This window comes from Misgurnus anguillicaudatus, chromosome 24 (genome assembly GCF_027580225.2).
Source record: "Misgurnus anguillicaudatus chromosome 24, ASM2758022v2, whole genome shotgun sequence".
Lineage (NCBI taxonomy): Eukaryota > Metazoa > Chordata > Actinopteri > Cypriniformes > Cobitidae > Misgurnus > Misgurnus anguillicaudatus.
In genome coordinates this window covers 23,908,395-23,927,500 of record NC_073360.2, presented here as the reverse complement: position 1 = coordinate 23,927,500, position 19,106 = coordinate 23,908,395, and the positions used below count along the sequence as shown (strand labels likewise).

Here is a 19,106-nt window from a genome sequence, read left to right as displayed (position 1 = left end):
AAAATCATGTCGGCCCAGCTGTTTACAAGAGGATCTGTTGAATGAAACGTCCTCGTCAGCACTTTAAAAATTGCAAAAGCAAGATAATTAAATCTCTGATATTTTATTTCTCTAACACACGTCTGATAACACTGCAGAAAGTGAAACTTTCCAAAACAGTAAAAGCTGATATAGTTGGAGGTCAATGCGGGACATTAATTAACTTGAAGCAATGGCGCTTTTAACTTACTTTTCAGTAGTGTGACAGTAGTTTGGTTATTTTCTAGTGTAGGTTTTTGATTAACAATCCTATCTTTTCAAAAACCCAAACAATGCTGTATTTTTACTGTAGCACTAAGAAGAATTCACATAAATTTTGGTGTGTTGGTTCATTTACATGATTCATATAAATGAAACCATGTATTGATCAAATACACCACTGAGCAATCAAATATATGCCGCTGTTTCTCTCTATGTTTTCAGACCCATAACACTGCTGAACGTTGACTAACAGGTCGAGAATGTATCATGGATTTTTCCATAGTTAGTGAAGATAAAGGGCACATTCCTACTGTAGATATCAAGAGCAAAGTTATGAGCTCTTCTCTCCACAGCAAGAATGGAAAGAATGGTGAAAAAGAAAACCTAATTTTGTCTGCTTGCTTATGATTTTAAGCTATTGAGGTTATAAAGTAAACTATTTCCATTCAATGTCATCTGGCTCACTTCTTACGTCTCTCTTCTGTTCAACTCAGATTCTATTCTACAGCAAAAAAAGCACAATGGGTGGAGACACTGGGCGTTGTAGAGAGCCACAGCCAGATTTAAATGAACACAGAAGCATAATTCAAGAACCGTTCTTCCAGCAGGAGCTTTTTGTACAGTGCTTTGATTAAGCTTGTTCTATAGAGCACTTGAAGAGTTTCGTTGCAAAACGAGAAAAATCAAATTTTTTAAATTTTTGTCAAAAAATGTTTATTATTATGTGATAATGTTATTATTTTGTTTTTTGTTGCTACTTAGATGTTTTTTTTAAGTTATGAAGGTTTAAATCAAAACAAACCAACTGCAGTTGCATTGAAATTAATTGGAATGCACAACCAAAAAACGAGATTTCTGAACAATTAAAAAAACGGTAGTTATCTCGTTTTGCAACGAAACTCTTCACTTGTTAATAGATAATTAACAAATAAACAATAAAACCAAGCAATTACAGCATTAAGCAACATTAATAACACTGTGTTCCTATAGCTCAGCTAATAAAGTGCTGTGTTAGCAGCACAAAGGTCATGGGTTTGAATCCCAGGAAACACACATACTGATAAAAAACGTAATTCCTTGAACGCAAGTGGCTTTATTATGCAAAAGCATAAATGGGCAATTTCATGCAAATGTCAATCTTATGATGAAAAGTAATGTTTTATCCAAAGTTTGTAACCAAAAAGTCTCTGTAAAGAGCACCTATTTCATTGCCAAACAACAACGTTATTTTGTGTATTTGGTATAATACAATGTGTTCGTGTGGTTTATGGTTAAAAACACATTATTTCACTTTCTTCCTGAAATGCACAGATTTGAAAAGCTCTGTGTTCCTGATTGGCCAGCTAATCTGTACGTTGTGATTGGCCTCTGACGTCAGCCGGAAATGTGACGCTCCTTACCATGTTTGAAAGATTTGCGCACAACGCAATGCTTACAGGCTTTGAGTCCGAAGCGGGAGGAATTATGATAATGTCTGTCTTCTCTAAGTCACCAACTAAAAAACATGTGATGTCCATTCCAGTGGACACAGGGTCTGAAGGGGTTAACTTAAGTAGTGATGCACCGAAATGAAAATTCTTGGCCGAAACCGAAAAAGCAAACCAAGGCTGAAAAACCGAAACACCGAAAGAAATTATTATGCCAATTATTAGTACAATTGCATTTATGGCTTTCACTGTGTACTAACTATGGCTGTGTGACGGATCAAAAAACTCACAGTTCGGATCACATTACAGTTTTTGAGGCACAAATCTTTTTCGGATCAGCAAAAAGCAGGTGGGAAAAATCTAATAAACAATAAAGAAATTGCAAACATTTATAAAAAAGAACAAAGTTTTACATTAATAAGGTCTGAAATTAGCATTAGGTACAGAAATCAAATTAAATGAATCATAACACAATAAATTAAATATATTATTATTTTTAGAGCTATTTGTCTCTTTGTCATGGGTTGTTTGATCAACATTAATGACACAGACTTAAGTAGGTTAATCTGACTGTAATCTATACATACACTTAAGACATAAAAACATTTTTTTATTAGAAAAAGAATACTGTGGAGATAATTTTGTTTATATGTGCCCTGTCAATAACAGAGAGATTTTATGTTTGCTTGTTTTTTTTTTAAACGCATCTCTCTAGTATGTGCACTACCGAGGGCACTTAAACGCGCGCGCTCAAACAGAAAAGGAGGGTGAATCTCAAACAGCGCAACAGTCGCTCCACATAAAAACGTTACGTTGTGTTTCATTGCTTTATTCGCCAAATGTACGTTAATGGATTACAGTATGAGACACATTAGCGCGACTCTCTCTAAAGTTTACACATCAAGACATGCTTAATCTTTGCAGACGCGTGCAAACGGCTCGACCCTGAGTGAAACCTGTTTGAGCACGAAGGGGAGGGTTGGGTGACGACTGATCACCGTGAGTGAAACCCAAGCGCTACCGCACAGATGGGAGGGGCGCGGTTGACATTAATTTTCGGTTTACATTTTCGGCTGGATTTTTTATTTCGGCTCGAAACCGATAATGCTATTTTCGGCCGAAATTTTCGGCGACCGAAATTTCGGTGCACCCCTAAACTTAAGTGTACATTTCAGAATTTGTCACATACATAACGTGGTTTCTTCCTCATAATAAGCACAGACACAAACAATTTAATTATTTGTTCTTTCAAGAGCTGTCCCGTCTCCATTTCCTTCTGGTTTGTGCCTTTAAATTCACAAAATTCCTACAAAACATGTTGTCTTCCAAAAACTTGTGTTTTCTATTTTAGATGAAGGAATGTGACCAATGGATGTGACAAAAAATGACACAAGTATAAGACTGATTTTTTTTTGACATCTGGGACCTATCATCAGGGGTTTGGAAGATGGTTTAATATGTTGGTAATAAATGCATTCTCTAAGAAGTTTTTTTTAAGGTTTGGGTGCAAATATTAAATCCATAATGCTGGAATTGCTCAAATGTAAACACTAATGATGGAAAAGGACTGCGGTGTTATTCCATTTTGTTTATTGAATTTTTCCAAAAAAGTGTAAAAAGGTTAAATGCCTGCTGTTTAGGTTTCTGCAGATGGTCAGCGATGGAAAAAATGACCCATCCAGTATAATTTTTAGAACTGGTTACTTTTAAACACATCATCAAGCAATTTCGCGATTTGCTTGTTGTGTTTTCTGCAGGCAGAAATGTGACTATAGTATGAAAAATGTTTAACCAGTGTCCAATTTATTTGAGAGATGTCATGACTTCATTTTCCTGCAGCCCCAAAGTGATTATTCACACGACAATTATGGATTAGAGGATACGCTAAAAAAGCTGGCGCACATCTGAGTGACCATGAGCAATTGAATACTGCCTTTGAAATTAACATAAATGCAATTATAGATATTTCAGACCTGCTCTGTCAACACATACAAAGCCAAGACATTGACACAGACCTACTACATGCCTACCATATCATATCATCATCATCCAAACAAAAAGTAATTATCAACAAACCTCTCCAGTGTTCCCTTTAATTACAGCTCAGATGGATTGAAATTCCAAGGGTGGCGTTGCAAATCACATTGCCCTGCTGACTCACTGGCTGCCCACGCGTTAAAGGGGCCATTTAAGTTTGGAAAGTCAGCTGGTGGGTGTCGGACTCCAAGAGAGAAAAGCTGACAGACAGGTGTGACTGGCTTACCCTAAACAGGTGAAAGTCTTACATCATATGTATACCCACCACACCGCTCCTAATGCAACTCTTAGGACACACCCACAACACTTACTTTCACTTGAAGTAGATATAAAGTAACCAGCTGTCCGTTCTGGCCTGCCAAACAATGTAAGGCATTCATGTCCAGAGGGCGTTTGAAAGGCACAAGTAATGACAACTATAAACTGCTACTGGACCTTAGAAATGCTCCTACCTACACACAACAATACCGCCCAATACGGTCCAATCATCATAGTCACTGACAAAGGTCACAAAGTTGTCTCGTCTATATTCGAATATTCGATCGGCAATAATAATTCGAATTTAAAAAATGCTATTCGAATGTTTGTTTGTTTTTAATGTGCCACCAAAGGGTTACGACTTATTTAATGCTTTTTCACTTCATCTATACTCTTTACAGACTTAAATGTAAGATATACATGAACATTAATTCGTATATATTTCTGATTGTTTGGCAATGCAGATTGCAGACGAATTTAAGTTTTTTTTCTTTTATCTCCGGGTTTGGCCGCGCCGCGCCATATTTGGCAACTGGCTCAGTGAGGGCTCACGTGTTATTACACGTGCTTCTCCGCCGCCCGCATCAACACATCATGAGAGATTTGTAAGCTTTCTGTTATAAAGTCTACTTTATTTTGTTAATAACGAGACAGACACGGAGAACGAAATGAAACGGAGAACATTTATAATATGCGGTGCTCTTTCAAAAATGAATTGGATAACTGCACATGGCTGTTTAAAAGCAAAGCTCCGTCTTTGTGAAATCTTGTTAAATTAAGCTAACGTTAGTAACTTTGCACAGTCAACAATAATCTATCGAGCCAGCTAACGTTATTTGTAAAATAATGTTAAATACAGATATTCAATCTTGTTCAATCCGTCTGTTGTTTTTATCGGATAACCATCATCACGTGCAACACGAGGAAGAGTTCTCTCCGCAGCACCGGCATTATTGTATCTAGTCAGAAGAGAACGGGCTTTCACAGAAGCAGGTAGGGTAAAGATGGTTTCTTTATTCACAAATACATGTCAAACTAAACTGAGAAGATATTTATATGTTGACTGAGCAGTCGGTTATGTAGATGCGTTTTTTCGTTTGCTCCGGGCTCTTATTTGGAGTCTGTTTAAGGGTTTAAATGATGATAGCCTACTTTGTCAAGTCCTCAAACTTTAGACTTCGCAAGTCCTAAAACTTCGCTTAGATTTGGGGTTAATGTATAATATTTGGTATAATATAATGTATGTAAGATCCAACAGTAATGAATTCATACTAACGACCGACTTGAAACTAAGGGTTTGACTGACTCAGACTTCGCTCCGCATGGGGTTTTAACGCCTTTTTTCCTTTAGGATATTTTTTAAGAAGAATTTAAAATATATATATACAATTTACAATGTTTTCAACTTAAAAATACATACATACATATACATACAGAATATAAGTTTAGCTTGTTGTGGATGTTTCCTAATTATAAGCCTTCTGTGAAATTATAACAAAATGAAAAATACAAAAGACGCATGTCTTAATTAACATAATTTAAATAAACGAATATTCAAATATTCGTTCTTTATGAGCTTAAATATTCGAATAGTAAATTACTGGAAAATGCCCATCCCTATTCAAAACCAGTCAAAAGTTTGGACACACATAATCTTATACTCTTTCCACATTTTAGAATAATAGTCAAGTCAACAAATGGGAACTGTGCTTACTAATGAAATATTAAACAAATCAAAACTATACATAGCTAAATAAGCTTTCTCAAAATAGACATAATTTGCATAGACTACAACTGCACACTCAGCATCCTCAAATCTGCTATGAATAAATTTAACCCTTATGTGTTGTTGGGGCCAATATTGTTATTTTTTTGTCTTAATTTGGCCACAACTTTCTCTGTTTCAGCAAATGGAATGATTTTTGGTGACGAATTTGATATTTACACATATTTTAAGAAAATGCTTCGAAATTTTTCAAAAACCTAACAATATGCCGTGGGCAAATTTACGACCCTTACGTGTTGTTAGTGGCCAAAAATGGCCACTAATTTTAAACTGATGTAAAAATGTATCAAATGAATTTTCTTTCCAAATTTTTTTGCATAAATCTGTTAGTCAACTTCAATACTGATCAAAACACCAAATGTTTACAAAAATTCCATGATTTTAACTTTTGAATTGCCAGGTTCATGAGTGGCGTCACTGATTTGAGGGAAAACACACAAAATGACAGATTTTCAATATAAAAAGTGATTGTGGACTGGATTTTCTTTCACCTTTTTCACAGTCTTGGGCATGTAAAAGATTAGTAAAAACATTGGCTTTGATGCATTTTTAGTTTTTGTGCAGGGTTAAAAATGAATAAATACAAAATAAATACATAAGTTTTAAATATTTAAGCACAAACCTTTAACGTTTTAAGATATTACATTTATTCAAGTGTATTCAAGTTTGGGCTGCATGCGCAAAGCCGTCTTCCTCATCTCAGTGGCTGCAAACATCTCACGTCTGTCCACAGCCATCCAGAAAAGGGTGTCACCGTGTAAACCTCATTTCCTGTCCTAAAGATCTGTATCTTTCTGTGAGGAGTGTGGCCCTAAAGCTATTCATTGAAATCTCGGGTGAAACTTCACAAATGATCGCAAAAGGCATGCGGCAATCTCTCTCCACCGCATACCAGAACTCCCATGTCAGACATTCATCAAACCTCTGCAATTATTCACTCGCGATCAAACGTTCCCCAAAGCTGATGTGATTTATGCATCTGGCAGATATATACAAGTTATACATTTTATCAGTATTTGTACTTGTGGGATCGAACCCACAACCTTGTATCCGCTAACGTAATGTGTTCCTGTATACCTCAGTGGCAGAACATTGTGTTAGCAGTGCAAAATACACAGATACTGATAAAACACGTATACCTTGTAATGCACTTTGGATAAAGCATCACATGCTGAATGTGAAAGGACACTCATAGTGTATAATGGATGACATCACTGCGTGGATGACAGGCCTGAGAAAATCCCAGAATTCGATATGTGCATGCTTGATGAAGTTTTGGCCTTGTGCGCTTGTTTTTGAAGTGACTGAAGAAGGTCGAAAATGACACAGACAGGAAGAAATGTAGTAGGGTGGTATGGCCTGATGACAGCCGGCATTTTATTATCTCTCCTGCTCTTCTTCTAGGAAGGAATTCAAGCGACTGCTGGTCCTAAACCAGAGATTGCGTTACAGGGCACTATGGCGTTAACATAGATACTGATAGTCTGATATGCATGAAAGAGATTGTGTAGATAAGATCAATACAACCAGTTTCTTTGGGGATAAGTGGCTTTCACTTATATGAATATTATATCTGAATCCCAATTGGACAGTGACGTCGGCTAATAATCTTGCCCACTTTGTCAATTAACAGAAGTGTTAAATCATTTGCCAGTCCCAAACTACATAAAAGGCCTCAATAAATACTGTATGATTTGTTTTATTTTCAAAATGTGAAACATACAGCTACATATACAACAGTTTTAAGTAAATATAAAGCTACAGGTCAGTATCGTCACTAAAAGGTCCATAACTAGTTAAATACTAACCATACCTTCCATGTGCTGTTTACACGTGAGAACACATTAAATTACATAAACTAAACCCCTTTCAAAGACTTTGGCCCAGAACCACGTATTTTACTTCAAATAAGCCTCACACGCTGACACAGCAGAATGTCCCAGCTGTTTTTGTTTAATATGAAGCATGCTGTGGTTCTTACCATGGCTCGATACTTCATCGTCCTGCTCTTCCCGGCTTGTTGCCGTAGCTGTATGAATGATTTGTATTTCCAAAGCGACGACCCTTGTTAGATAAAGTGCTCAGAGTTTGTTATTTTAACTTCTGCTCCATGTGTAGGAGCTCCTCAGCTGCCATTTCTTCAACGTTAACGTTTCTTTACCCTGCGTGTGTTTCTCTCTATCTCTCCCTCGCCTCCCCCCTCTCACTGCCTACCGAGGCACGAGTCAGTCCTTCTGAAAAATGACACACTCCCCCCTCTGCCTCACTTTACTTATTAGTTCAATTCTTCTGCACTGGGATTTAAGGTAAAAGGTCCTAAAAGATCCAATGTAGCAGCTGTGTGTGCCTGCACTTAAAAACTGGCCTGTGCCTCTTCAAAAAATTGAAACATAAATATGGAATGCATAAGATTGGGAAAACATTTAAAACTAGGATTGCATATCGACCTATAATCGGTCGAAAAATAATTTCCCCCCACTATCGTACATCAATCAATTGTTTAAAGGTGTAATGTGGGACTTTTAGAAGGATCTCTTGACAGAAATGCATTATACATCAGGGTTCCCACACCTTAGTTAACTTCAAATTCAAGGACCTTTCAATGACTTTCCAGCTCCAATAACTTCAAATTCAAGGACTAAATGTGGGGACACATTTCAAGTGAGAGAAAGGTTACATCGTGTTACCGTTAAAGATACATTGTTACAGTTCCCTTACGAGGGAACTCGCGCTGCGTCACTGCGGTGACACTTTGGGGATGCTTCCGCAGGGTAAGGGCGTCTAAATGTGCATATCAAATTCAACCAATGGTGAGGCTTAACGACAAAGACATTTAAAGCGAGTTTACCACACAAACTAGAATTTTTATGATATTGTCCTACACTAATAATATGGATTTTTTCCAGAAAACTTCTAGCATAAAATAGATTCAAGCACTTTTTGAACATTTTTGCTGCTTTAGTTGCCTTAAATACACATGTGTCAAAATTCCTGTCTTTGCAAGTATCCTCATAAACAGGACAATTTAGGGCTTAAGAGAAAGTAAACAGCTAAACTCATGTGTAACATATTGGGTCCGAACTTTGGTCTTAAAGGGAAGTTTAATTTTGCTCCTGTCTGTCACGCATGTTTTTTGAAAATCTCTCACTGCTCTTGACTAAATCACTTCTAATTTAAATAATAATGTATATTATATATATATTATTAATTATCATTCTTTCATCACTGACTGTTTATCTTCAGTGAGTTTGACTTTTGTTTATTTGAATCTTCTTTTTTATGCATGTATACGTTTTTGTAAGAATTATGAAAATTCTATGGCATTTAAAGATAAAAAACTCTACCGTGATACATATCGTTATCATGACATAAAATGAATCCTATTGTGAAATGACCAAAATTTTAGTCATATCGCCCACCCCTAGTCAGATTTATCCCTGGGACCCTGGCAATCAAACGGGGTGGAATGAATCAAAATTCATGACCCAGTATGGTCTGCAGACTCTGCACTTCTAAGATTTCAGAACATAATGTTGTAAAACAAGGAATAAAAAGCAAATCTATCGGTAGATGTCATTCTAAATAATCAAATATAGGCACAGAAACATTGTATCGGTACATCCCTTATAAAAAACACACATGCAGACCGATTCTGGCATTCACAGATGTGGGATTTCAGATCTTTAGACAGTTGAATATCTAGCAGTAAGTGTTGGTTGAAATATGGCCAATATTTATGCCATTAAGTTTCCCTGCTCTTATTTTCAACCCACACCCAAACGATGTTTTCAAATTAACACCCCGCAACTCAGACCGCAAAAAAAATTATACCTCACCTGCTTCCTGGCCCACATTTTTTAAAAGCAGTAAAAGTTAAAAATAGTTAATTGGCATCTTTATTTCAAACGACCTGAATATCATAAAAAATATTTTTACATATCTCGTAACCGCGTGTACACAGGTGCTCATTTTGGATCAACCCGCGCATCACTGGCCCCTAACCAACCCCTAATGCATGTTGAAGCAGGTTTATGCAGATTTCAGATAAGAAAGAGTCAGAGAGGCAAGACTGATGTGCTTAAACTTGGCTCGGATAAAGACAAATGGGCCAAGTGCACTTTACGAGTGACTTGTTCTAATGGTGCTATAGTTTATGAGTTTACAGTCTGATTTCATAAGCATATCAGGTTAACGTGTATAAGCGAGCCATCTATCTGATAAACAACAGAAAGAATGATAAGATCTACATCGAAACTGTGGGCCAATCTTACGAAAGATCTTGTAAACCAGTGGATCTCAAACCACAGGGGGCCACAAAATGGTGCCAGGGGCCACAGTTTTATGACATTTTATAAAATGCATTAAATAGATTATTATTAAACCTACTAACCAAAAGCAATGCGTTGCATCACTTTATATGTTCAGTTTAATAAAAATTAAACACATTTTCTTTGGGGGGCAGCAAAGGTACTTTGCGCCGTACATAAGGGAGGCCGAAAAAGTTTGAGAAACCACTGTTGTAAACTATCAAGCGTAACAATAACATCAAAATGGTATGACTGGTAATACCTAATGAGATAGAGAAGTAAAGCAATAGCAACTATAATATATAGTATTTGCTATCAAAACCAAGTCTTTCAGTATTAAGTGAGAGGGTTAATCTGTAAGAAAACCCGTCATAGGAGCACAACACACCAACTCTTCTACTACACACACACACACACACGCACACCGAGAAGTATGGACAGCACACAATAAACATTATTAATTAGGGTCACATAGCCTACACAGAGCAGCGCCATCTACTGGATACTCCATATGACTCAATGTACATACAGCAATCATTCACCATTGCTTGCATTAAGAGTCTGTTCCAGCCAGGTCTGGATGCTAACAAGTTTAAAGTCCTTACGTCTGTTCAATCAATCTGTCACTCTTTCTCACTCCCTCTCACACAAATGCCAACATAATCAGAGACCCCGCCTGCTGGAATCTCAGTAATATTTTCCAGACGGTGAGCTGTTTCCTTTCTCTGGGAATGCTGACATGCGGGACCGGCATGCAGGAGGAACAGGACAAGGAACAGCTACATTGTGACATACTTATATTAGGGTGTTTTCACATTTGTAGTTCGGTCTCCATCTGCTTGTTTGTCTGTTTTTGGTATGCACCAAGTGAGCAATCGAACTCTGGTACGATTCAACCGAACTAAACGAGGCAGGTATGAAAGCACCCTTAGTTCACTTTACACTTATGAGGACCTTTGGTCTATATATTTATGATGAGCGGCGGCTGTCAATGTATTACAATGGTTGCCAATGAAACACGATAAACAAACATATTATTATATAATCCTACTGTTTGATCTCTTGAGTCCTTTCGATTACGCTTCGATCACATCCATCAGTCAACACCTTATATTGCCTTACAGCTTTTAATCAGTGGTTATAATAAAAACTTTTAGTGCTCTACCTTACCAAAGTACAAGTTCCTGATAGAGAATAAAGGGACAGATCAGAATAGTCTAACCCTAATTGCTTTTTTATACTACAAGAGCATATGGTGAGCACAGGCTAAATACTATAAAAGCATCATAGCAGCGGTACATACAAGGTGTTTACACAGTATTCTTTAAAAGAACATTTAAGTTATTCTTTATTATATATTATTATCCATTATTCATTTTCAAACTCAAACATATTTGCAGGGATGCCATAATTAATTGCCTGATCATCAGGGTTGGAGCTAAACTTTGCAGGACAGTGGCCCCCCAGGACCAGGAATGCCCACCCCTACTTTAAGATGTGGCGTCAACAACACCTCCAGTGTATCACTCACAAGCCATGTTGTTAAATATAGCTTAAGATGCTACATCATTTTGATTGCATGTGCCAGGCTCACTGGACTGAAAGACACCCCTACAGGTCAATCTAAGGGTAGGACACATCCTCACATGGCCTTCTGGCAGAGAAACAAACACTGAGGTTTTGTTAGTTATGTGAAGGGCTCTATTACTTAAAATGGTGAAATGATATCCGTGGGAAAGCACTAATGGAAACTCTGGCTCTTTCCCCTAAATGCTTGCTGTGATCTCACCCCAATTATACTAACTGTACTGGCCATCCATCGCTTAACTTGCTCGCTCTGTTACTCATTCTCACATTGGTTCATATCCACAAATCATACTAAAGGTTTGTCCTCTGGGGTTATGGGCAAAATAGTTATAAAGTATGCATGGGATTAATGTATTAAGAAAATTTGTTAGTAAAGGTGGTAGGGTTGGGCAGGTGGGTGTGGCAGGGGGCGTGACAATCAAAAGGGCGACCTGAAATGCAAAGTTTTTGGACGACCTTGTTAAGGTGGTGGGGTTTCCTAGCTTAGGCGGGCCACCTGAAATGCAAAGTGCTGCAAGAAACCCTTGGGTACATTATTCTTTATTCTAAGATTTGAAACCTTGAGGTTTTAAATAACATGAATCCTAACATATTGAACTCTCTAGCAACAACTTATAAAACTTCAGGTAGCTCTTTTGTATGGCAAACCAGTTGACACTTCCGCATCAACCTCAACCTTTTTCCTTCAAGTCCTGCAACATTTAAAAAGTCTCCCATCACAATTTCTACCCAATTATATATTTGTTATGAATTATTTTTGCTATTAAAACAAACCAAACAAAAACGTATTGATTTTTTGTTGTTTTAGATGATTGTATTGCTTGTTGTCTTAAAGGGATAGTTACGGTTAGGGTAAAAATGAAAATGCGGTCATCATTTACTCACTCTCATGTTGTAACAAACCTGTATAAATTTCTTTGTTCTGATGAACACAAAGGAAGATAATTTGAGAAATTTTTGTAACCCAACCGTTCCTGGAACCTGTTTACTTCCAAGTATTCTTTTATTCTACTATTGAAGTGAATGGGGTCCACGAACGGTTTGATTACAAACTTTCTCAAAATATTTTACTTTGTGTTCATCAGAACTAAGAAATGTATACAGGTTTGTAACAACATGAGGGTGAGTAAATGATCACAGAATTTTAATTTTTGGGTGAACTATCCCTTTAAAGCCCTGGTCTCACGGTTGAGAAACATTGAACTACAATGAGCAACCATACCAAAAATGTTGGGTTATTTTCAACCTATGCTGCGTTGTTTCAACCTAAAATGTTGGATTGTTTTAAAGCATTGTTGGGTCAAATGTAAACATTTTCTGAGTTAATTTAACCCAACGGCTGGGTTTGTCACTTTTTGACCCATCCCGGCATTTTTTATAAGTGTATATCTTACAAATAGATCTCTCTATAACCTTCCAAGTACTCAAAGTACTCCAAAATAACCTTCAAATATTAATACTTTTTTCAAGGTTTTAATTATTTTTGTGTAAACCCTGTAGGCCAGCAGTTCTCAAACTGGGGGGCCGCGAGATGGTGCCAGGGGGGCCCCAGTTTTATGACATAAAATAAATTAATTTATCATAAATTCTGTGGAATTAAACCTAAAAAAAATATGTCTACTAACCAACAGCACTACTTTGTATCATTCAATTTGTTTTGTTTAATTAAAAGTTGAGTTGTAGAACAGTTTTTTGTCATAAATTTTCTTTGGGGGGCCGCGAAGGAATGCGCCGTACACAAGGGGGGCCACACGCTGAAAAAGTTTGAGAACCACTGCTGTAGGCGACCTCCACATTTAGTCTTTTCAGCTCAATGGTTGATTTTGCAACACTCAAAGGTGAGTCATAGTTCAGTCACTGGACTCCTGTATGTTCACCTCCAGTGGATCTCCCACAAACAAATCAATCTCTTTGCCCTCACCATCAATTATTTCATCTGTCCACGATGAGTTAAAAGTGGATTGTCCTCAGTGCACAATGGAGGTGCGTGAGAGGCATTTTAATTCAAATATTGTGTGATGAGACATATGAAAATGTTTTGGTCTTTGTATTTACTCACTCCCTCCCTCCTTCCTTCTGCTTTCTGCTCTCTCCCTGCCCCTCCCTTCATCGCTCCACCCACTCTGTCACAAGCCTATTTATACTGTGACAACACGACAAGTCTATTTGTAGAAACTGTCGAGTCGAGAACGCAATCGCCCTGAGAGGCTGAAGATCGAAGAAATAAACTCAATCTAAAAACACTTTCTGGCAGATTCACTTTGTTAAAGTAACAGTGAACCTGAAAATAAAAAAATGTCTCTGTTTGACTAACTTCTTTTGTGACAGTCAAACGAGAACATTTCTATGATACTTTCTAAGCAATTACATTTGTCAAATGTTTTAATAAATAATCATTAAATAATTGAAAAGATCTGACTCAATTGGATAATTCACTTTTAAATTACTTATCAAGATCACACCAGAGAGATGCCAAATAGATTTAATGTGACAAAATGACTAAGTCATAGGATTTCAGATGGTTTGAATATAGCATTATAGAAAAATAGTGTATGGACTGTTTTAAAAAAAACTTACATTGTGTTTTTTTTGTATCTAGTCTCAGTCTTGAAAGCCTCAGTACCATTCACTGTAACTGCATAGACAAACAACTATATAATTACATAAAATCCTTCTTTTGTGATTTGCAAAAACTAAGTCATACCGGTTTGGAATGACACAATAATGTGTAAAAATTTTTGGATGAACTGTTTTTTTAAGAAGTGACAGAGAGGACAAACTTCAAATAACCATATTCTGTTCGGCCCTTTCCATTTCCTGCTGACACCTAATTCAGCACTTTAAACTGTTATGACCTTCAAAAAGCCGTTACAGTTTCCTTTCACTTTCTCGTTTTATAACTTTTAAGACGGTCCCTGAGAATGTGATTACAGAGCAAACACAACACAATGACATTAAATCCCTCTTTATTTACTAAAGTGTTAGGCCGTTGCACAATGGGAGTGGTGAAAAAAGCCTGATAAGGGAGCAAGCACAAAGCATCATGGGAAATGAGGATGGGAACGTAAACGAGCCAGGGAGGTGAGAGAGAAAGATTTATAGGCCTAGACCTGCAGAGGGAGTTTGAGAGGGATGGTGAAGATAACAATAAGGCTTAGATATGACGCGTGAGATGTGATCATCGAAAAATAGTACATGAGGGAGGTGTACATGATTGCAGGGAGAGATTGTGCGATTGCTATGACGTCTGAATTGAATAATGTAGGTGTTAAACTGCCAGCACTATACTGGGTACAGCAAAAGAGAGAATTGGGGATATAGAGAAAGGAAGCCCAAAGTCTCACCACCGCTATGAAGCAATCAGGGGATGCGACTCAATGTTTTGATATAACTAAAGGAGGTCACTGTGGTAACGTGTGGTTCAGGAAGTTGTATGTTGACCGAGAGTGAAGTTCACACTTAGATCAAAGTTCCTTGCTCTCTTTTATCTTTCGTTCCTCCCATCCCTTTTTGAATCATACAGCATCTCACAATATTGTATCTGTTTGCACCCATTGTGGAGGACTCATTTATTTCCAGAGGACTTGATGTGTTCACTGTAAAAAAAAAATCATTTTTTGCACTTAAATTTTTAAGTTTAATTAACTTGAATTTATAATAAATTTCAACTTTCTTGACTAGTAAGGAATTGCTATAAATTACAGGGCTCCAGACTAAATTTTTCCACTAGGAGCACAGTGGCCCCCAACTGAAAATTTTAGGGGCGCAACCAGAAAATTTAGGGGCACACCCTGTAAATCAACATGCTAACCAAATATTTACATTACTAATAAATACTTTGATGATAGATGCAGAAAGTACAATGTGCTGTTTTAAATTCAGTGTCACATCACAAAAAAGGTCAAATTTACTGGTCGCACATGTAAAATTCATTGGCACACTCTCAAATTTTGGTGGCAGTCTGGAGCCCTAAATTATAAAAATAAAGCTGAATTAGCTTAAAGCGGAATTGAACCCTAGACATTTTAGCCTGTTATCAGGGGTAACAGGGGTTGCACGATTTCGATAAATTAGATTGATAGTGTGTTGTAGGGCTGTGCGATTTAGGGAAAATATCTAATTGCGCATGATCTGCCAGGAATTGCGATTGCGATTCGATTTGCGATTAAATTTTGTAGCAGATGCAATGTGCATCTGCCTCTTTAGATGGTTAGATCTTACTGATACTGCTTATGGGTCTGGTGTTTTAACTGTTTTTTTTTTTTTTTTGAAAATAAGGAAACAAAAACAAAGAAATTAAGAATATAATTAACACTTCTTATTGTATGAAATGTAAAATGGTCTTTAGCTTTATTTAAATAAGTGGATTCATTATAGCCTTAAATATTTAAATGGGTGACTGAGTTAAACTGGAAAGATTTGTATGCATGTTTGTTTTTTGTAAACAAAGAACTTATACTCAACTTCATAACTATCAAAATATTAAATAGCTACATTTGGGAATTTTAAAATGAATATAAAATCCAAATGCGTTAAATGTCATGTCATTTCATTCAAGTGACATTAGCAACCCAGTTAAATGGTATTTTAATTTGTTTTAAATAAGGAGCCGGGCTTGAAAGCATTGTTGGGCGTGTGGGTGTAAAGTTTTAACGCATCATGCGTTTTGGAAGACGCGATGCGGACTTGCGGAGACAGGCGGGAGACGGGAGTATTTAATAGAGACACAGGCTGCGCGTGTGCTTCAAGTTTAAACACCTGTCTGTTGTGGAAGACACGCGCGGAAAGTCTTGCGATGCGGACTTGCGGAGACAGGCGGGAGTATTTAATAAGCATAGAGACACAAGCTGCGCGTGTGCTTCAAGTTTAAACACCTTGTCTGTTGTGGAAGACACGCGCGCAAAGTCTTGCGATGCGGACTTGCGGAGACAGGCGGGAGTATTTAATAAGCATAGAGATACAGGCTGCGCGTGTGCTTCAAGTTTAAACACCTTGTCTGTGATGGAAGACGCGCGCGAAAAGTCTTGCGATGCAGAACCAGGCGCAAGTATTTAACAAGCATTGAGAGACACAGGCTGCGCGCATGCTTTAAATTGAAACCTCTTGTCAGTTTAGGAGAAGCGCTGTTTTGGCTGACGTACCTCTCACGGAGAAAGCACAACCCTACTTGCGCTCGCTCAATTGGTTAGACTGTCACAAAGCCTCTCCGCATATTTCTCAAATCGCATCATATCGCGTCCTTTCGCGATTTGCTAATCGCAACGTTTCACATCGCGATTGCGGTTCGATTTCGATTAATCGCCCAGCCCTAGTGTGTTGAAGCGAATTTTCGTACCGGTCTTTGATGGACTCAATTAACCAGAATGCACTGCGCGAAACTCAGTCATTAGCTTCACCCACTAACCACTGATCGATGCAGCCTTCAGACTTGTTCTACTTCATGCAGCGCCACAAGAACCGGCAGCCGGATGGCGGCAAAGTTCCGCAAAAGCGATTTGAAAGCAAACTCCTCCGTATGATTTCGCGAATCGCTCTAGTGGTACTTTGACGTCATTCGGCTGTCGATTCTTGCGGCACCACATGAAGTCGAACAAGCCTAATAGCTTCTTTTACTGCCCAACCTGCTCTCAAATCAACTTAAGTCAACTTGAAGTTAGCCAGCAGACGAACCCAACCAAACAGTAACTCCGCTTTTACTGTCTTTGAAGGGGAAATCATCTATAAAAGTTGACTAGAACCTGTGCAGTACATGGATGTAAGAACAAATAATTCAGGCCACCGGGAGTTTTTATTGTTTACATCAACGCGACCCTCAGTTGACACACCACTACTAGAAAATTTGAATACGCAACCAGCACTTTCGTCAAGAAGATTTCGAGTACTGTTTTTCAGCACAGTTTTCCACAGACTCAGGTAATGTAAAATGATCAAAATATCTAAAACATCATTTGGCTTAGTTGTTGCTTGTTTTGTATTACTATGGCAAACATACTACGTAGAAAGTTATTATCATGTTGTTATTATTATGAAAACAAGCAAAGCAAGCGTTAGCTCATCCTGTGCAGCTGTCAATCAAAGAACGATATCATCTAAAAACAAACGGTGCTATATAGCACCAAAAGTGGTTCTTTGCTCGTAATCATAGAAGAACCGTTTTTAGTGCCATATAGCACCGGTGAAGCACCAGTGAAGCACCTGTGTAGAACCAAATAGTGCTATGTAGAACCATATGTGGTGCTATATGGCCCCTATTTGGTTCTACACAGGTGCTTCACTGGTGCTTCACCGGTGCTATATGGCACTAAAAACGGTTCTTCTATGATTACGAGCAAAGAACCACTTTTGGTGCTATATAGCACCGTTTGTTTTTAGAGTGTACTGTCAATGATCTCGCATCAAGACCCGATATATGGAGTTAGTACATTTAATGGCAGCACAATCAACTACATATATGTGATGAAATATAGTGTTGGAGCATAATGTTGTTTTAGTGTGGACTTCTGCTTTAAGTTATTTATAGTCATTTATTGACGTTTCAGCAGTAACAACATAAATAAGCGGCTTCCGTGGTCATCACGTAACTTCCGGTAAACTCTGCTAAGAATAAATAACATCAAAGTCCTTTTAAAGTAGTTTATTTATATAACAAGCCAAATAAACAACATGTAGATTACCTAGGAAAGCAAAACATTTGTTATTTTCGACGAGGTATTTGTTTAAGAGTTCAGTTTAGCAACTACTCAGTAGGCTTGCCGCGATGGTCGGTGAAACGGTGATAACCGGTGCTTCAGCCTCTCACCGGTTAGATCACTTGCCCACCGCGACCCGTCTTTCACCGTCGTTTTGATATTTTCGTGTAATTAAATCATTTAGTTTCGTTAGAGAGAGCAAACACTTACAACTGAATGTGTCTGTTGACTGAATTTAGCAGGCTGAACGCGCGTCACGTCACAGAGCAGCCGGTGTCAGGTTTCATAATTCATTTATTCCTGTCAGAGTGTGCGAGGCAAGCTGACTGACCAGACGAAGGCAGAAGCCGCGTGCTTACTCGTTTTTGTTATAATACATATATGATGTTTAATATAACCAAGATCGTTTTGTTCTTGTGTTTTTCATCAAGAAAAATAATAAACCCATCATTCAAGCAGCGCTTTATGGAGAAGTAGCCGGTTGCTCTGCTTGGGACTGGCGGGTTCTGTGAGAAATACCTGCACACATTGACTCAAGCACTTACGTGATTTAACGCAGCGTACGCAAGCACTGCATTTAAACAGTTGCGTAATTCAAAAGTGAAAGTAAAATGTGCACGTCTGCATGTGCATTTATAAGCCCCTCCCACCCGGTGAAACCGGGATCACCGGGTTTGTGACGCGCCGATTAACCGGTGAAAAAATTCTGTCACCGCGGCAACCCTACTACTCAGACCATTAAACATACAGAAACCGGAAGTAAAGTTCTGACCAG

At 37.9% G+C, this 19,106-nt stretch overlaps 1 protein-coding gene across 3 annotated transcripts in view; it reads right to left on the bottom strand.

The window, feature by feature from the left end:
- The window catches only part of myo1cb (myosin Ic, paralog b), a 61,845-nt gene that overhangs the window by 28,575 nt on the left and 14,164 nt on the right, over positions 1-19,106 (bottom strand). Inside the window, exon 1 of one of the 3 annotated variants that reach the window (XM_073862565.1) lies at positions 7,730-7,946. The exons of the other annotated variants lie outside the window; for them this stretch is intronic. Coding sequence (XP_073718666.1) covers positions 7,730-7,747 — 18 coding nt within the window. The 5' untranslated portion in view covers positions 7,748-7,946. Of the gene's footprint in view, positions 1-7,729; positions 7,947-19,106 lie in introns of those variants that run through there. 3 annotated transcript variants of the gene reach the window in all.